Source organism: Cetorhinus maximus, chromosome 12 (assembly GCF_964194155.1).
Source record: "Cetorhinus maximus chromosome 12, sCetMax3.hap1.1, whole genome shotgun sequence".
Classification (NCBI taxonomy): domain Eukaryota; kingdom Metazoa; phylum Chordata; class Chondrichthyes; order Lamniformes; family Cetorhinidae; genus Cetorhinus; species Cetorhinus maximus.
The window spans coordinates 26,564,232-26,579,040 of NC_135890.1; the positions used below are offsets into that span (position 1 = coordinate 26,564,232).

Below are 14,809 nucleotides of genomic sequence, written 5' to 3' on the forward strand. Positions count from 1 at the left end.
ATCTGTTTTATTTACTATAGTACTTGCATTGAAGTATATACCCTTGAGCACTGCCAAACTCTTTTCTCATTTTCTATTCCTTGTTTCCTCTGCCTTCCAGACTCAATCGCTAATTTTCTGCCCTCCATTTCCATTCCTGATTTTGCACCATCTGAATCTGCCCTCAGTTTCCCATCCCCCTGTCAAACTAGTTTAAACCTTGCCCAACAGCATTAGCAACCTCCCAGCAAGGATATTGGTCTTGGTCCCATTGAGGTGCAAACTGTCCAGCTTGTACAGGTCCCACCTCCCCCAGAACCGGTCCCAATGGTCCAGGAAGCCCTCCCTCCTGCACCCTCTCCCCAGCCACGCATTCATCAGGTCTAAACTCCTATTTCTATGCTCACTAGCTCGCAGCACTGGAAGTAATCTGGAGATTACTCTCCAAGTTCCTTCTTTTTAATGTCTTACCTAGCTTCCCAAGATCTGCTTTTAGGGCCTCATCCCCATTTCTACCTATGTCATCAGTACCAATATGAACCACGACCTCTGGCTATTCACCCTGCCCCTTAAGAGCATCCTGCAGCCACTCTGACATCTTTGATCCTGGCAGCAGGGAAGCAACACCATCCTTGAATCACATCTACAGCTGCAAAAATGCCTGTCTATTCCTCTAGCTATCAAATCCCCTACCACTATTTCTCTTCCACTCTTCTTCATTCCCGCTTGTGCAGCTGAGCCACCCATGGTGCCCCAAGCTTGATTCTTGCTCCAAACCTCGAAGGAACCATCACCCTCTCCAGCGCCCAAAATGGAAAACCAGTTTGTGAGTGAGATAGAGTCTAAGGACTTCTGCACTACTCTGCCTGGTCCTCCTAGACTTTCAGGTGGTCACCCATTTCATCTCCGCCTGCATGCTTGTAACCTGCAGTGTGAGTACCTCCCTAAAGATGCTATCCGCTAATTCTCAGCCTCGCGGAAGCGCCACAGTGACTTCTGCTGCCGCTCACATTCTGAAACCCAGAGCTCATGTTTCTGTAGCTGATGACACTTCCTGCAGACTTGTTAATCAAGGCCATCTGAAGTGTCCACAACTTCCCACATACCACAGGAGGCATATTCCACTTGGCCAAGCAGCCCTGTCATGCGTTAACCTTACTTTTAAACTAGTTGCTAGTAGAATGTAGAATTACAGATCCTCACTCACCAATCATCTCCTTCTCCTGTAGGTAGTTAAGGGTTATTTAAAACTTCTATATTTTTCTATTATACATCTATTTACATTACTCATTGACCAACTGGCTTATGAGTTGAGTTGCACTCTCCTAGCTTGGAGACAAAGGAAGAAAACTCACCAACTGCTAGAGACTGAAAAGGTAGAAGTAGGGAGCACCTGCTTCTCCTCTTTACCAAACTCCCTCACTCACCAAACTTCCAACTTCATACTCTGCCCAAGCCGCAATCCTTTTACAGTATTCTCCTGCACATTATTCTTCAGAACACACCTTGCAGCTCCATTCATTCATCTCTCCATGCACCTCCTCACATCCCCTCTGCACAGCCAACCCTCGCATTCATTCTCATCTTTTGTGTCATCTCATATCTATCTCTTACAGTCACTCTCTGCATATGTTGCCATTCCCTTCTCCCTACGCAATCAATTTCTAATCCTCACAATTCTCTGCTTTCTCTCTTTGCAGAAAGAGAGTACACAAATTCGGGGAGTGGCAAGGACCCAGGAGTGGGGGGTGGGAATGCTGGAATGGACTTCCTCCTTGGGAACCACTGGAAATGCATGTCCATCAGGACTACTGGGAAAGAAGTCTTGTTCCAGGAGGTTGCAGATGTCAGCAATGAACCAGTCATGAAAGCCTTGGCCTCCTGAAGCACTGGTGCTCAAACATGATCGAGTGCTGATCCCCAGCCTCTAGACACTCAGTCGAGGTCTTGGCTTCTTGGAACTGGATCTCTACTTCCATCCTCTCTGCCTTGTGAAGAAGTTTGTGGATTAGGAGAAGGCAACTGCTGATTTTGGTGTTGATGGTGCTGCTCCTTTTGGTCCTCATCAGAGGTACAGGCTACAACAAGGAAGTTGATATGAAGGAGCATATACTCGAAGGCTCTTGAAAGTAACTCCTAAAAGTCAAAAGTGACATTCAATGTAGTGATTGCTGGCTGTCAGAAGTAATCCTGTAAGCATAGGCCTTTCACTGAAATTGTTGAAGTTGTGGTCAACTACAGTTTTGACATCTTCCTAGCACGCCAATTTAATTAAATTCCCCGCTGTGTTCTCACCTCACGGGCCCCAGCTAGATGCAGACATCCACTGGCTGTTAATGCCAGAATGCAGGGTTAAAGTCAAACTTTTCAGTGATTTAATACCCCACCTCTCTCCAAGCACCATCCCTCACCCCCCCACCATCCCTCACCCCCCCACCCCACCCCACCGCCCCACCAACCCCCCCACCTCCCCCCGCCCACAACACCCCAACCCACCCCTCTCCTTGCCAGTTAAAAATCTGGCGCTAGTCTCTATTTTCATATAAATTTTGTTATCCATGCCAGTGTTTATGCTCCAATCAAGGTTCCACCCATCCTTCCTCATCTAAACCGATCAGTATAACCCTTTATTTCCTTCTTCATCAAATGCTTATCTAGTTTTGTTTTAAAGGCATCTATATTATTCACTGCAACTACTTCCTCTGATAGAGAGATCCACATTCTCACCACTCTCCAGCATAATTATATTTTTTCTAAATTCCCCATTTGATTTCTTGGTGACTACCTTATATTGGTATCTAGTTTTGCCCTTCCTCACAGGTGGAAACACACACACATTGTCTCCACTCTATCAAAGCTTTCCTAACCTTAAATATCTCTGCAATCACCCCTCAGCCTTTCTCTAACAGTAAAGAACTGTTTTACTTTACTGTGTTTATCTTTTCCTGATAGGTATAACTGTGCAGTGCTGGTGCTTGTAGCTACCCTGATCTGGAGATCTGCTATCCTGGTATGTCACGCTCGCCTGTCTCGCGCCATCCTTACACATACACTGTAGCTCGCCAGCAACCACTCTGACATCTGTCATCCAACTACACCTAGGTTGACCCCTCTTTCTGCTATCCTCTGGAAAAGATTTCTGTAGCGTTTCAGCTCTGATGAAATGGCTGAAATACAGACATTTTCTTTTCTGGATGTCATTTTTTTAATATAAGTTCTTTTTGTTCTTGCAATTTCAAGCACCTCTTTATTGGTCTTTTGCTCTGTGTATGGAAATGTTAGCATACTTCTTAGTATCCACATTTCAAAGGCCTCTTATTTTCTTCTACAGATCTTTATTTATTGTCCAGGTTTCTGAGGTATACAGATAAGTGGATAGAATGTAGCATCTTATGAGTTTTGTTACAAGCTTGAGTTTCCTTGTTGTTAACACATCATCTTCACAAAAGTATTTTTGTCTATCTCCATCCTTCTTCTAATTTTGGCATCACATCTACAATCTTCTTTTATCATTTTTCCTAAATAGACATTTATCTACGTGTTCCAGCGTGATACCATCCATTTTAATCTTCGCTCTAGCTTCTTCTAATGTAGTCCTTCTAACTACGATTGTTTCTGTCTTTTTGGTGTTCATACTCAAACCATATTCTAAACTTAGATCTTACTTGATCTATGTTATTTTATAGGGCTTCTTCTGATTCTGCAAGTAGTGCTATGTCGTCGGTGTACCGCAAGTTTGTTATGTTCTCGCCTCCAATTTTTATCCCTGGATGTACATCTAATTCTCTGAATAGTTGTACTGTGTACAGATTGAATAATTCTGATGAAAGTGCACAACCTCGTCATACTCCTCTCTTCACTTGAAATATGTCTGTCTATCTTCTCACCTGAAACTCACTGTTTGGTCCCAATATAAGCTTTGGATAAATCTCTCATCTTTACTGCCAATGTCACATTTCAGCATCACATCTACAGTATTAACTTATGGTGATAAACACAGTCAAATGCTTCACAGACTATGAAAAAGCCCATGTTCTTGTTTATTTCTAGATATTTATTGAAGATTGTTCTTAGGTTAAATATTCTATCTCTTGTTCCTCCCCCAGGTCTAAATCCAGACTGCGTGTCACTAATTACTGCTTCAAATATATTATTTCTTTCTGTTATGATTCTCAAAATCAGTTTAATGAGATGACTCATTAAGCTTATAGTTCTAAGTTGATTGCACTCCTTTGCTTTAGGTTTCTTAGGTAACTTAACAAATAGTGAATGTCTCAAGTCACTTGGAATGTATCCTTAGGCATAAATTTGATCACAAATTTCTGTTATCACTTCTAATTCTGTTCTCCAAGGGCTTTTAGATGTTCTGTTGTTACTTCATCTGTGCCTGGAGCTTTTCCTGTACTCATCAATTTCAAAGCATTCTTTACTTCTGAAATCATGATGTTTGGTCCTCCATTTGTCTCCAAATATCTCGAGGACTATCTTGATTTGGATTATCGTACAGTTCACTTATATATTCTGTCCATCTTTTTGCTGCTGCATCCCTTTCAAATAATATTTTACCATCTTTTATGCACCCACTATTTGTTATCCCTTTTTTCTGTCAAAAATTTAATCTTCTAGTGCATAACTCTCATTTTGTGATTTCCTTCCAGCTCCAATACTTCATCACTCCAATACTTCAGTCTCATTGTATCATTTCTCTTTAGCCTGCCTACATGCATTCTTTATTTTCAATTTCATCACACACAGGTGTTTTCTTTTCTTCCCTCTTTCTATCATCATTGCTAGTATCTCATTGGTCATCCACTCCTAGTCTCTTTTTTTCCTTTGCAGCATGCTGTATGCTCTCTTTCATATGTTACCATTTGCTTTCTATTTCTGGTTCTGAGACCTTTGCTTGTTCTGTTTCCTCAATCCTGAGACCTTCCTATTTGTTTTTTTACTTTAAGAGTGAATTCCTCTCAGATATTCTCATTCTTCAACATGTCAAGATCTAAAAGGTCGCACACATCTATTTCTTTTTTGATGTTTTCAGTTTCATCTTAAATTTTGCCACAAGGAGACAATGATCTGAATTTATATCCATGCTGGAATACTTATGAATGCACTTTATATTGTTTCTAAAACATTGTTTCACCATCACACAATCTATTTGATTTCTATACAGTTAAGTCTCCTCAAGTCGCTTTAAGTCTACCCGCTTAACATTGCTTCATCTTTACATTATTTATTCTTCAGGGTTTGTTTTTCCCATTTGTCGCCAATCTTGTTCTTACATCACCTGCACTCTGGCCCTTCACAACCCCTCACGCTGCACTCTGGGCCAGCTACTGCCATGTTCTAATGTCCTAACGCCACCATCACCAGAGGCCCAGGCTGAGGGGAGACAGCGAGGCCCGAGACCATGGGAGCAGGAGCTCAAGGTAGGGAGCCCGGCCCAGAGGCTGGGCTGTGACAGTCACCACCACTCACAGCAGTGCCATGGCGGCTCAGGATGGCAAGCTGCTGACCACCGATCGGGTAATGAAGTAACTGGGAGGGGGAAGAGAGGGAGCAAGCAGGGTCCCCTGTTCAATTAATGACAATTCTGGGCTCAAACTGCAGCACAGGGCAGGGGCTTGACTGCCTGTAGACCGTCAGGAAGAAGACCAGGCTCCTAGCCCATGTGTAACCTTGTACCGGGAGTTGGCCAGAGCCTCGGGTTGCCGAGTCACTGCGCTGAGCTGCTGCGGGGGTAAGGATGAAGGGGGAAGAACGGGGGGGACGAAGAGGGACAGAGGGGTGGGGAGAGACAGAGAGGGGTGGGGAGATACAGAGAGAGAGAAAGGAAAGCAAGCAAAACATTATGATGAGTTTTAGGAGTGCTGCAGGTGAGGCACAGAAGTTGCGCTACTCAGGGCTTGTTTGGGTAATTTTGCGTACCTAATTTGAATTTATACAGTATTGCTATTATATTCAGTGATTTATTTTAGTTTGTAAGTTACTCCAGCTATGGCTACACATGTACATTACAATATTTAAACTTGTACGTTGGGCGTTTCTTGTCTGGAAAATACAAAGGAATCCAACTCCAGCTTTAACATTGATTCCTATGGGAACCTATGATTCACTTAAAGTTGTTTCATGATTTTCAGTCGCAATTTTCAGTAACGCAACTACAACTTTAATTTGGACTTATTGTACACATTGCCTGGACTTCTCCAAGTGGGCAGTTTGTTGCGTATGAAAGTTGCTTGCCATCATCATATCATTGGCTTGACAAAATTGTATCAGTCTCTCTCTTTAATTTCTTGATCCACGGCCATATTGACCAACATGCGGTCCTGACATTTCTTCACCGGCTTTAGTGTTTAAGTCGCCCATTAGAATTACCACATCAGTTAATTTGATTTGATCATAACTCTTCAGGATGTGATCATAAAATCCCTCTATTTCCTGCACACTGTGATCTTGTGTCAGGGCATAAACTTTTATGTCAACCAAATCAAAAGACTTTTCTCCAATCTTAATCATGATCACTCTTTGAAACTGGCCTGTAACCTTGAACTGATCTCTTGCATCTTTTGTTTACCAGGATTCCTACTCCATTCCTACGCTTCTCACTTCCCAAGTAAAGCATATGATTCTTCTTCTCCATTTGACTTCTGCAAGTTGCTAGTAAGTTCAATACTGTGTGCATCCATTACTTGAATGCAAATATCAACCTTTCCTGCCTGGTATAAAGTCCTTATATTCCACATTCCTGTTCTCATGAAGCTACCTCCTGCATTGAAGCTGACATCTCTTGAGTTTAGGTCAACTTGGCCATAAATTTACCTGGAAAAACTCAGCAGGTCTGGCAGCATCGGCGGAGAAGAAAAGAGTTGACGTTTCGAGTCCTCATGACTCTTCAACAGAACAGCACAAGAGTTCTGTTGAAGGGTCATGAGGACTCGAAACGGCAACTCTTTTCTTCTCCGCCGATGCTGCCAGACCTGCTGAGTTTTTCCAGGTAATTCTGTTTTTGTTTTGGATGTTTTGGCCATAAATTAGTTACTTCATTGGGCAAGGGTGTCTCCCTCTCTGTCGTTACTTACAACAGAATCAGCTGCAGGGGCTCCAACCTCTTTCGTAACTCCTATTCTTTGACTGTGATTTTCCATGACTAATAATGGGGCTCAATGTGTGAGATCCCAAACTCATCATAGGTGATTGGCCACATTGCCTTAGTAAGTGCCACGGCTGCCCTTGGATGTGTCACACCTTGCTGGTTTCCGCCTTGAGCTATTGTTCTGTTAACTTGTAGAACTCTTTTGCCTCTTCCACCGTTCTCACTCTTCATACACATTTAAAGGGGTGATATCCCCAACACCCGCTGAAGCTGAAGGGCTCCTCACTTAGTTATGCATTACTGCCAATTCACGATCCCAGGGTATGACAGTTGGTGTGCACAACCAGCTACTTGGGAGTCATAAGTGAGAGTTGGAGAGTTATGGAACACCGGTTTCCCCTACCCACATTCCTCTTAAAGTGGATGTGGGGCTTGGCAGTGGGTCGACGGTACTAACCCTCACAAACATCTCCCATGTACCCCAGTTCTGGTATCATCCTTGTAAATCGTTTTTGCATCCTTGCCAGTGTTTCTATATCTTTTTTATAAGATGGTGACCAAGTGTAATCTAACCAAGTTTAGATATGAGTTTAGTGTAACTTCTCTACTTTTCAATTCTATCCCTCTAAAAACAAACCCTATCCACTTAGTTTGCTTTCATTGTGGCCTTACTGATGTGCATCATAATTTTTAGTGATTTGTGTATTTGTTCCTCTACCCAATCCGGATTTTCATTTTCTAAGTGAGATGTCACATCTCACTTATCACATCTCATGCTTATTTTTCCTTCACCAAAATGTAATATGTCACATCGATCTATGTTCGAATTCATTTGTCAATTATATGCCCATTCTACAAGTTTCTAAATGTTTTCTCGTAATTTGTTATGATCCTCCTCGATGTTGACTATCCATCCCAATTTGGCGTTGTCTGCAAATTTAGAAATTTTGTTTTTGATTCCAATGTCAACTGTTAATATAAATTGTGAACAATGGTGTTCCCAGCACTGATCTTTTTGGGACTCTATACCACACGAAGACAAGAAATAGGAGGAGTAGACCATATGGCCCGTCGAGCCTGCTCCGCCATTCAATACGATCATGGCTGATCTTGGGCTTCGACTCCATTTCCCTACCTATTCCCTATACCCTCGATTCCCTGAGACATCAAAAATCTGTCTGTATAACCCAGCCTTAAATGTATTCAATGATGAAGCATCCACAACCCTCTGGGGCAGCGAATTTCAAAGATTCACAGCCCTTTGAGTGAAGTAATTTCTCCTCAGCTAAAATTACTGTCCCCTTAACCCGGGATTCTGCTCCTGCATTTTAGATTCCCTAGCCAGTGGAAACAATCTCTTAGGGTCTACCCTATTAAGCCCCTTCAGAAACTTGTACGTTTCAATGACTTCACCCGTCATTCTTCCAAACTCCAGAGAAAAAGACCCAATTTGCTCAGCCTCTCATCATAAGACAACTCCCAATTTAGTGAACCTTCATTGCACTGCCTCCACTGCAAGTATATTTTTTCTTAAATATGGAGACCAAAACTGCATATGGTACTCCAGGTGTGGTCTCCACAAAACCCTGTACAACTCTAGCAAGACTTATTTATTATTGTACTCCAATACCCTTGCAATAAAGGCCAGCATGCCACGTGCCTTCCTAATGGCTTGCTGTAACCTGTATGTTAACTTTTTGCATTCCTTGTATGAGCACACCCAAGTTGCTTTGAACATCAACTCTTACAAGTTTCTTGCCTTTTAAAAAATATTCAGCTCTTCTAGTCTTTCAATCAAAGTGAATAACTCCACACTTCCCCATATTATAATCCATCTGCCATCTTGTTGCCCACTCACTTAACCTGTCTATATCTCTTTGCAGCTTCTATGTCCTCCTCAAAGCTTACCTTTCCATCTAGCTTTGTATCATCAGCAAACTTAGATACATTACTCAGTCATTTCATCTAAGTAATTAATATAGATCGTAAATAACTGAGGCCCCAGTACTGACCCTTGCGGTACTCCACTATTCAGTACCATCCACTTACAATAAAGGAGACCATTTGGCCCATCATGTCTGTGCTGGTTTTCATGTTCTTGGGTTTCTCATGGTTTACTAGGATTCCTACTCCATTCCTATGCTTCTCACTTGTGACATGCTTATTTTTCCCTCACCGAAATGTAATATGTCACATCTATGTTCGAATTCATTTTCCAACTATATGTCTATTCTACAAGTTTCTTAATCTTCCAACTTGAGACTGTCCCATTTATGCCCACTCTCGGTTTCCTACCTATTACCCAATCATCTATCCATATTACCTCCAACTCTATGTGCACTTATCTTGCCCATTAACCTTTTGTGTGGCACCTTGTCAAAAGCATTTTGGAAATCCAGGTATACTACATCTACTGGTTCCCCTTCATCTACCTTACTAATCACATCCTCAAAAAACTCCAATAATTTTTTTAAACAGGATTTCCTTTTACTAAAGCCATGTTCACTTGTTCTAATCATAACAATGCATTTAGAAAAACATAGTAACTCTTCCTTAATAATAGATTCCAGCATTTTCCCGACAACTGATGTTAGGTTAATTGGTCTATAGTTCCCAGTTTTTGCCCTCCCTCCTTTCTTGCAAAAAAGAGCAACATTTGCCAACTTCCACTCTGATGTGACTGTTCCCGAATCAAATGAATTGTGGAAAATCACAGCCAGTGCTTCCACTCTGAATAGAAACCCTTTACCTCCTACTCACTGCTTTTCAACCAGCCAGCTATCCATTCTCTACTTGTCCCCATGCTCTAACCTTACTCATTAGTGGTGGTACCTTATCCAAGGCTATTTAAAGATCTAGATATATTACATTAACTATATTACCATTATTTACTCTCTGTTACCTCCTCAAAGAATTAAGAAGTTGGTCAAACAAGGCGTTCCTTTGAAATATATGCTGAAAGCTCATTATATTTTTCTTTCTTTTCTTATAGTTTTCTGGACATGTTCTATCTCCCTTCTTAAATATAGACTTAATGTTAGCTATCCACCAGGCCTCTGGCATATCTTTTTCTAATAAATTTTTAACATGTGCGAAATAGAGCCTCGAGGGAAGTCTTGTGGTGTAGTGGGTAGTATCACTGCCTCTAGGCCAGAAGCTCCAGGTTCAAGACCCACTCCAAGACTTGATAGCCAAGGAAACTGTGTTCATAATACAGCCAAACAGGTTGAGTATCAACTTGTAATTCCTTCCAACATACACCAATGGCCAGTGGTAAGAGTGGAAGAGATTCCTGGTCAGCCATGTACTGGAAAGAAATTGGAACCTCTACTACGACTATCCATAGCTCCAGGCTACACCATGCATGTAAAAACATATATTGCTATAGCAACTTAGCTCAGTTGGCTAGGTGGCCAACATGGATCGGATTGATGCCAATAGCATGGGGTTCAAGTTCCTATTTTGGCTGGGATGAATTCAGGAGCTGCCTCCTTGCCCTACCCATGGTGAAAGTCGTGGGGCTATGAGTCGGGCCTGCCTTCAGGCAAAGAACTCAAGAAGAAGAAGAAGAAGAAGATCTGCTATGTCTTCCCTAAATTTATTTAGGATGCATGGATGTAATTTGTCTGAGTCAGGATTTGAGCTTATCTTCTGAGTTTGATTAGTTTATTTTCCCCTCTTTTTATCGTAAATATGGTTGCATCATTGCTAATCTCATCTTTTGATGTCATGTCTACTTGATCTGTCTCCTGGTAAATAATGAAGCAAAATAATTATTCAATATTCCTGCCATTTTGTTATCACCACCTGTGATGTTATCCTGAATGCCCCTTAATGGTCATATTCCCAGCCTGGCTTTAATATTTATGAAGGGTTTGTTTATCTTTCAGTTCATAGTCACCCTTTACCTCCTACTCACTGTTTTTCAGCCAGCCAGCTATCCATTCTCTACTTATCCGCAGACCCTGACCTTACTCATGAGTCTACTATGTGGTGATACTTTATCCAATCCCTTCATAAAGTACATCACAAAACCCTATTATCAAAGCTGCTAAATAAAAAAGATTCATTAACTCACTCCTTTATTAGAGCTCTGTATGTCTACATTTCCATAAATTGTTCCCAGGCAGGTCACTTTCCCACCTCTGCTGTGGACTTGGACTTTTTGAGCCTGAATAGGATAATAAACAAAAGGAGAAATTACACATTCACCATGAACAAAGACTTCAAATCTGCAATATTCCCAAAAGAATAACTAGAATTTAAATAAAATTTTCCTATTAGGTTCCCTACAAGTTCAATGCTTTTAACCTTGATATCCTTAAGATTTAACACATCAGAAAAAAGGAATTGAACATAGCCTAAAATTAACCCACTGCATCCACTGTAACAACATCTAATGCCCAATGTCTTCTCAACATAGTAGTTTGGTCTGATTTGCTGTACTATACTTGTGGCATTGTAACACTCCAAATTAAATTTGACATTGTTAAAATGTCAGTGCTTCTAAATTACAATTCCAGCTTCCCGTAGGGTGCAAGGAGTTTAGATGGTGTTGTTCCATGCAGTTTTGATTTGTTTTTTGTGAGATCAGAGTATCACATCTAGGAAGACATTGACAGGATAAAAAAGTTTTCAAATTAAAAGGAAAAATAAACCACAAAATGGTTAAGAATTAAGTATGAATCTCAGAAGCTCAAGAACATGAAACCAGCACAGACGCATCGGGCCAAATGACCTCTTTTATTGCAAGTTTCTATGATTCCAAGGAGTGTTACGTTCAGTAGAATCAACATCTGACTAGTCAGTGGATGCTTCTGGTCCCTTGCACATAAGGAAGGTTAATTGTAGCACTGCGTGAAAACAACTGAAAAATAAAACAGCACACTTAAGTTTCAGCTGTTGGGCACTGGGGTTCATGCGGGTGGAAAGGAGAAGTGGATTAAGTATGGAAGTAGTACAGAATTTGGCACTTCTCATTTCAAATAAGAAAATTGTCAGGTGAGGGGAGAAAAGTGCAAGAGGTGAGGAGAGAGAGGTGAATGAGAGCATAAAGGGTACTGAGCCAGAATGAGTTAATAATCTTATGTTAAGGGAAACTCTCGCAAATAGTGACAAAACTATCATTCAAGTTAATATTATGTACGAGAAGGAGAATAAGGTAAACTTCCAAGGGATGACAAACGAATTGACCACAACAAACTGCAGCGTGATTAATGGCTAAATCTACAAACAGTGGAAAATATGCAAAGTAGTACTTGGTATGATTTAAAACCAGTACATACCCCTAAAAGGCAAGGTTTCAATTGTGTAGTTAAGCAAACATCGTCAACAAGTTTGACAAGAGACTGAAATAAAAACAAAAAGCTAAAAGCTACTGCGGATGCTGGAAATCCAAAACAAAAACAGAATTACCTGGAAAAACTCAGCAGGTCTGGCAGCATACTGCCAGACATGCTGCCAGACCTGCTGAGTTTTTCCAGGTAATTCTGTTTTTGTTTTTGACAAGAGACTGGATCAAGCTAAAAGGCTTAGATGAATGAAAGGAGAAGTGGAAATCCAGCAAACTGTGAGTTATACAAAGCAAAATAATACAGAGAAAGTGATGTAATAAGAATTATAAAAAGGAGAATATGAAAACATATTTGGAAAGGATATCAAAGCTAACAGCAAAAGTGATAAATTTATTAAGCAAGAGTGGTAAAAGGGAAAGCGAACCTATGTAAAGACAGAAGTAGACACAAGTATAATGGGCAATAAGGAAATGGCAAATTTGCTAAAGGAGTACTTTGTATCCATTTTCAAACTTGGAAAGGACAAAATACAGCATTACACAGGAGCCTAAAAATAAGCCATGGGGCAGAAGTTGGTGAACTTAATGTAAGTAAAAACATGGTATCGGACAAAATAACCAGAGTTAAGATAGACAAATTTTCAATATCTGATGGTTCACACCCCGGGGTATTAAGAGAAATAGGACAGGAAATTGCAGGTGTTTAATCATAATTTTCCAAAGCTCATGATTCAGCTATTAGACCTTTGGATTACAAAATATCACTTCGTTATTTAAGATGGGAAGGAGGGAGAGCCTAGGTAACTATAGGCCCTGCAGGCTTGGGGAAGCTACTGAAAGCAGATAGAGTGAATGAGCACTTGGACAATCACAAGCCAATCAGAAAGTCAGCATGGATTTGTTAAGAATAGGTCATACGTAACTAATCCGATGAAATTATTTTTAAAGCAGTCACTAGTACGGCGGATAGGGGACTGTCTATTGTCTTGAAAGGTTACTGAAAAAAGAGACAAGTCGCTGAAGCTTTTCCTCTTGCACTCATCAGGACAAACGCAAGAATGCCAAAATTCATACTACAGGAAAAAAGGGTGCTGATTGGTTGGCAAGTGAACACTGGTCAAGGTGTTGCCATGGAGAAAGCATTGGGGAACTATAGACTCCCCATGCTACTGGGCAATTCAATAAAGTCACAAGGCTTGAGCATACCCCTTTTGTTTGCAGAGAATGGATCCCTGTGTATGAAATGTATATCACTTCTAGCGAGCATAAATGAGCCTCGGTATGAGCCTGACCATTTATCTTAAATTGGTTGTTAAGTGCAGTTATTAGTGCACTCAGGATTGCTCAGCAAATGCTGCTTAATCGTGGAATCACACCTAACAATAAGTGTTTTGTTTTGATTTTTGCAAGTATGGGCTGGTTGAGGAGGTCTGTACTCTGCCCATTACAAACAACCAAAGGAACATGCTGCTTGATTCTATCAGCTATTCGCTGAGACGTATGGCCTACGTACCTGCATTGAAATTCATACATGATATTGCTCAATTGTGGGATAAGCAGAATGTCTTTTTGAACTGACAGCAGCATCCTTAGTGGATGTATTTAGAGGAAAAACCTCTCATGTAGCCACTTCATGGTAGCATGAAAAGGCTTGCTTAACCTGTTGCTCAAAATTTTGAGATGTTTTGCCTTTCCAGGATAATTTGAGGTAAACTTTGTCAGGTCTGAAAGCAACAGTTTTGGTCCATTTGTGAGTTTGTGCAATACAGTGAACAATGATCTGATCAGGATAACCATTGTCCTGCAGGATAGCTTTGATGCACTCTATTTCGGTGTCAAACTTGCAAGGTGAGAAAATGGCCAGGGCCCTATTTACAAGATTGTTGATAAGGCTAATCTTAGTGCGTAGAGCTACACAATCCCAACGTGCATAGTGACTGTTGAAAGTAGGCTTGCAGTAGACAATAGATTTCTTAACCAGCACATCATGGAAAGAGAGCATGTTAGACTGCTCTATCTTAAAAGTGAATTTGAGTGCAGGATGGAGAGTATTTAGGTTTGTAAGGAAATCATTACATGCGGCTGGATATGGACTTCCAGGAGGTATTTAACATAGTTCCACAAAAGATATTGTTAGCAAAAGTGCATGGAGTTGGACTGAACATCGTGAAGCCAGTTGGAAAGTGGTTGGGAGGTAGCACAGAGATAGCAAGGATAAAAAGGTTTGTTTTGAGATTAATGGGGTGCAACAATGACATTCCCCAGGGATCTGAACTGGGGCCTCAACTTCTTAGCTTTCTAATGATGAAGGAATAGAGAGTTTAATATCCAAGTTTATAGGTGACACTAAGTTAAGAAACACAGTAAATTGTGTAGATGGGAGCAGAAAGTTACAAAGGCAGTTTGAGTGGGCAAACCTATGACAAAATGAGAGAAGCAAG

At 41.0% G+C, this 14,809-nt stretch overlaps 1 protein-coding gene across 8 annotated transcripts in view; it reads right to left on the bottom strand.

Moving 5' to 3' along the window:
• Window positions 1-14,809, bottom strand: part of fam185a (family with sequence similarity 185 member A) — an 85,509-nt gene that overhangs the window by 56,434 nt on the left and 14,266 nt on the right. For 6 of the 8 annotated variants that reach the window (XM_078553265.1, XM_078553267.1, XM_078553266.1 and 3 more), the window contains exon 3: window positions 11,154-11,246. The exons of the other annotated variants lie outside the window; for them this stretch is intronic. In XM_078553265.1, coding sequence (XP_078409391.1) covers window positions 11,154-11,246 — 93 coding nt within the window. The remainder of the gene's footprint in view (window positions 1-11,153; window positions 11,247-14,809) is intronic. 8 annotated transcript variants of the gene reach the window in all.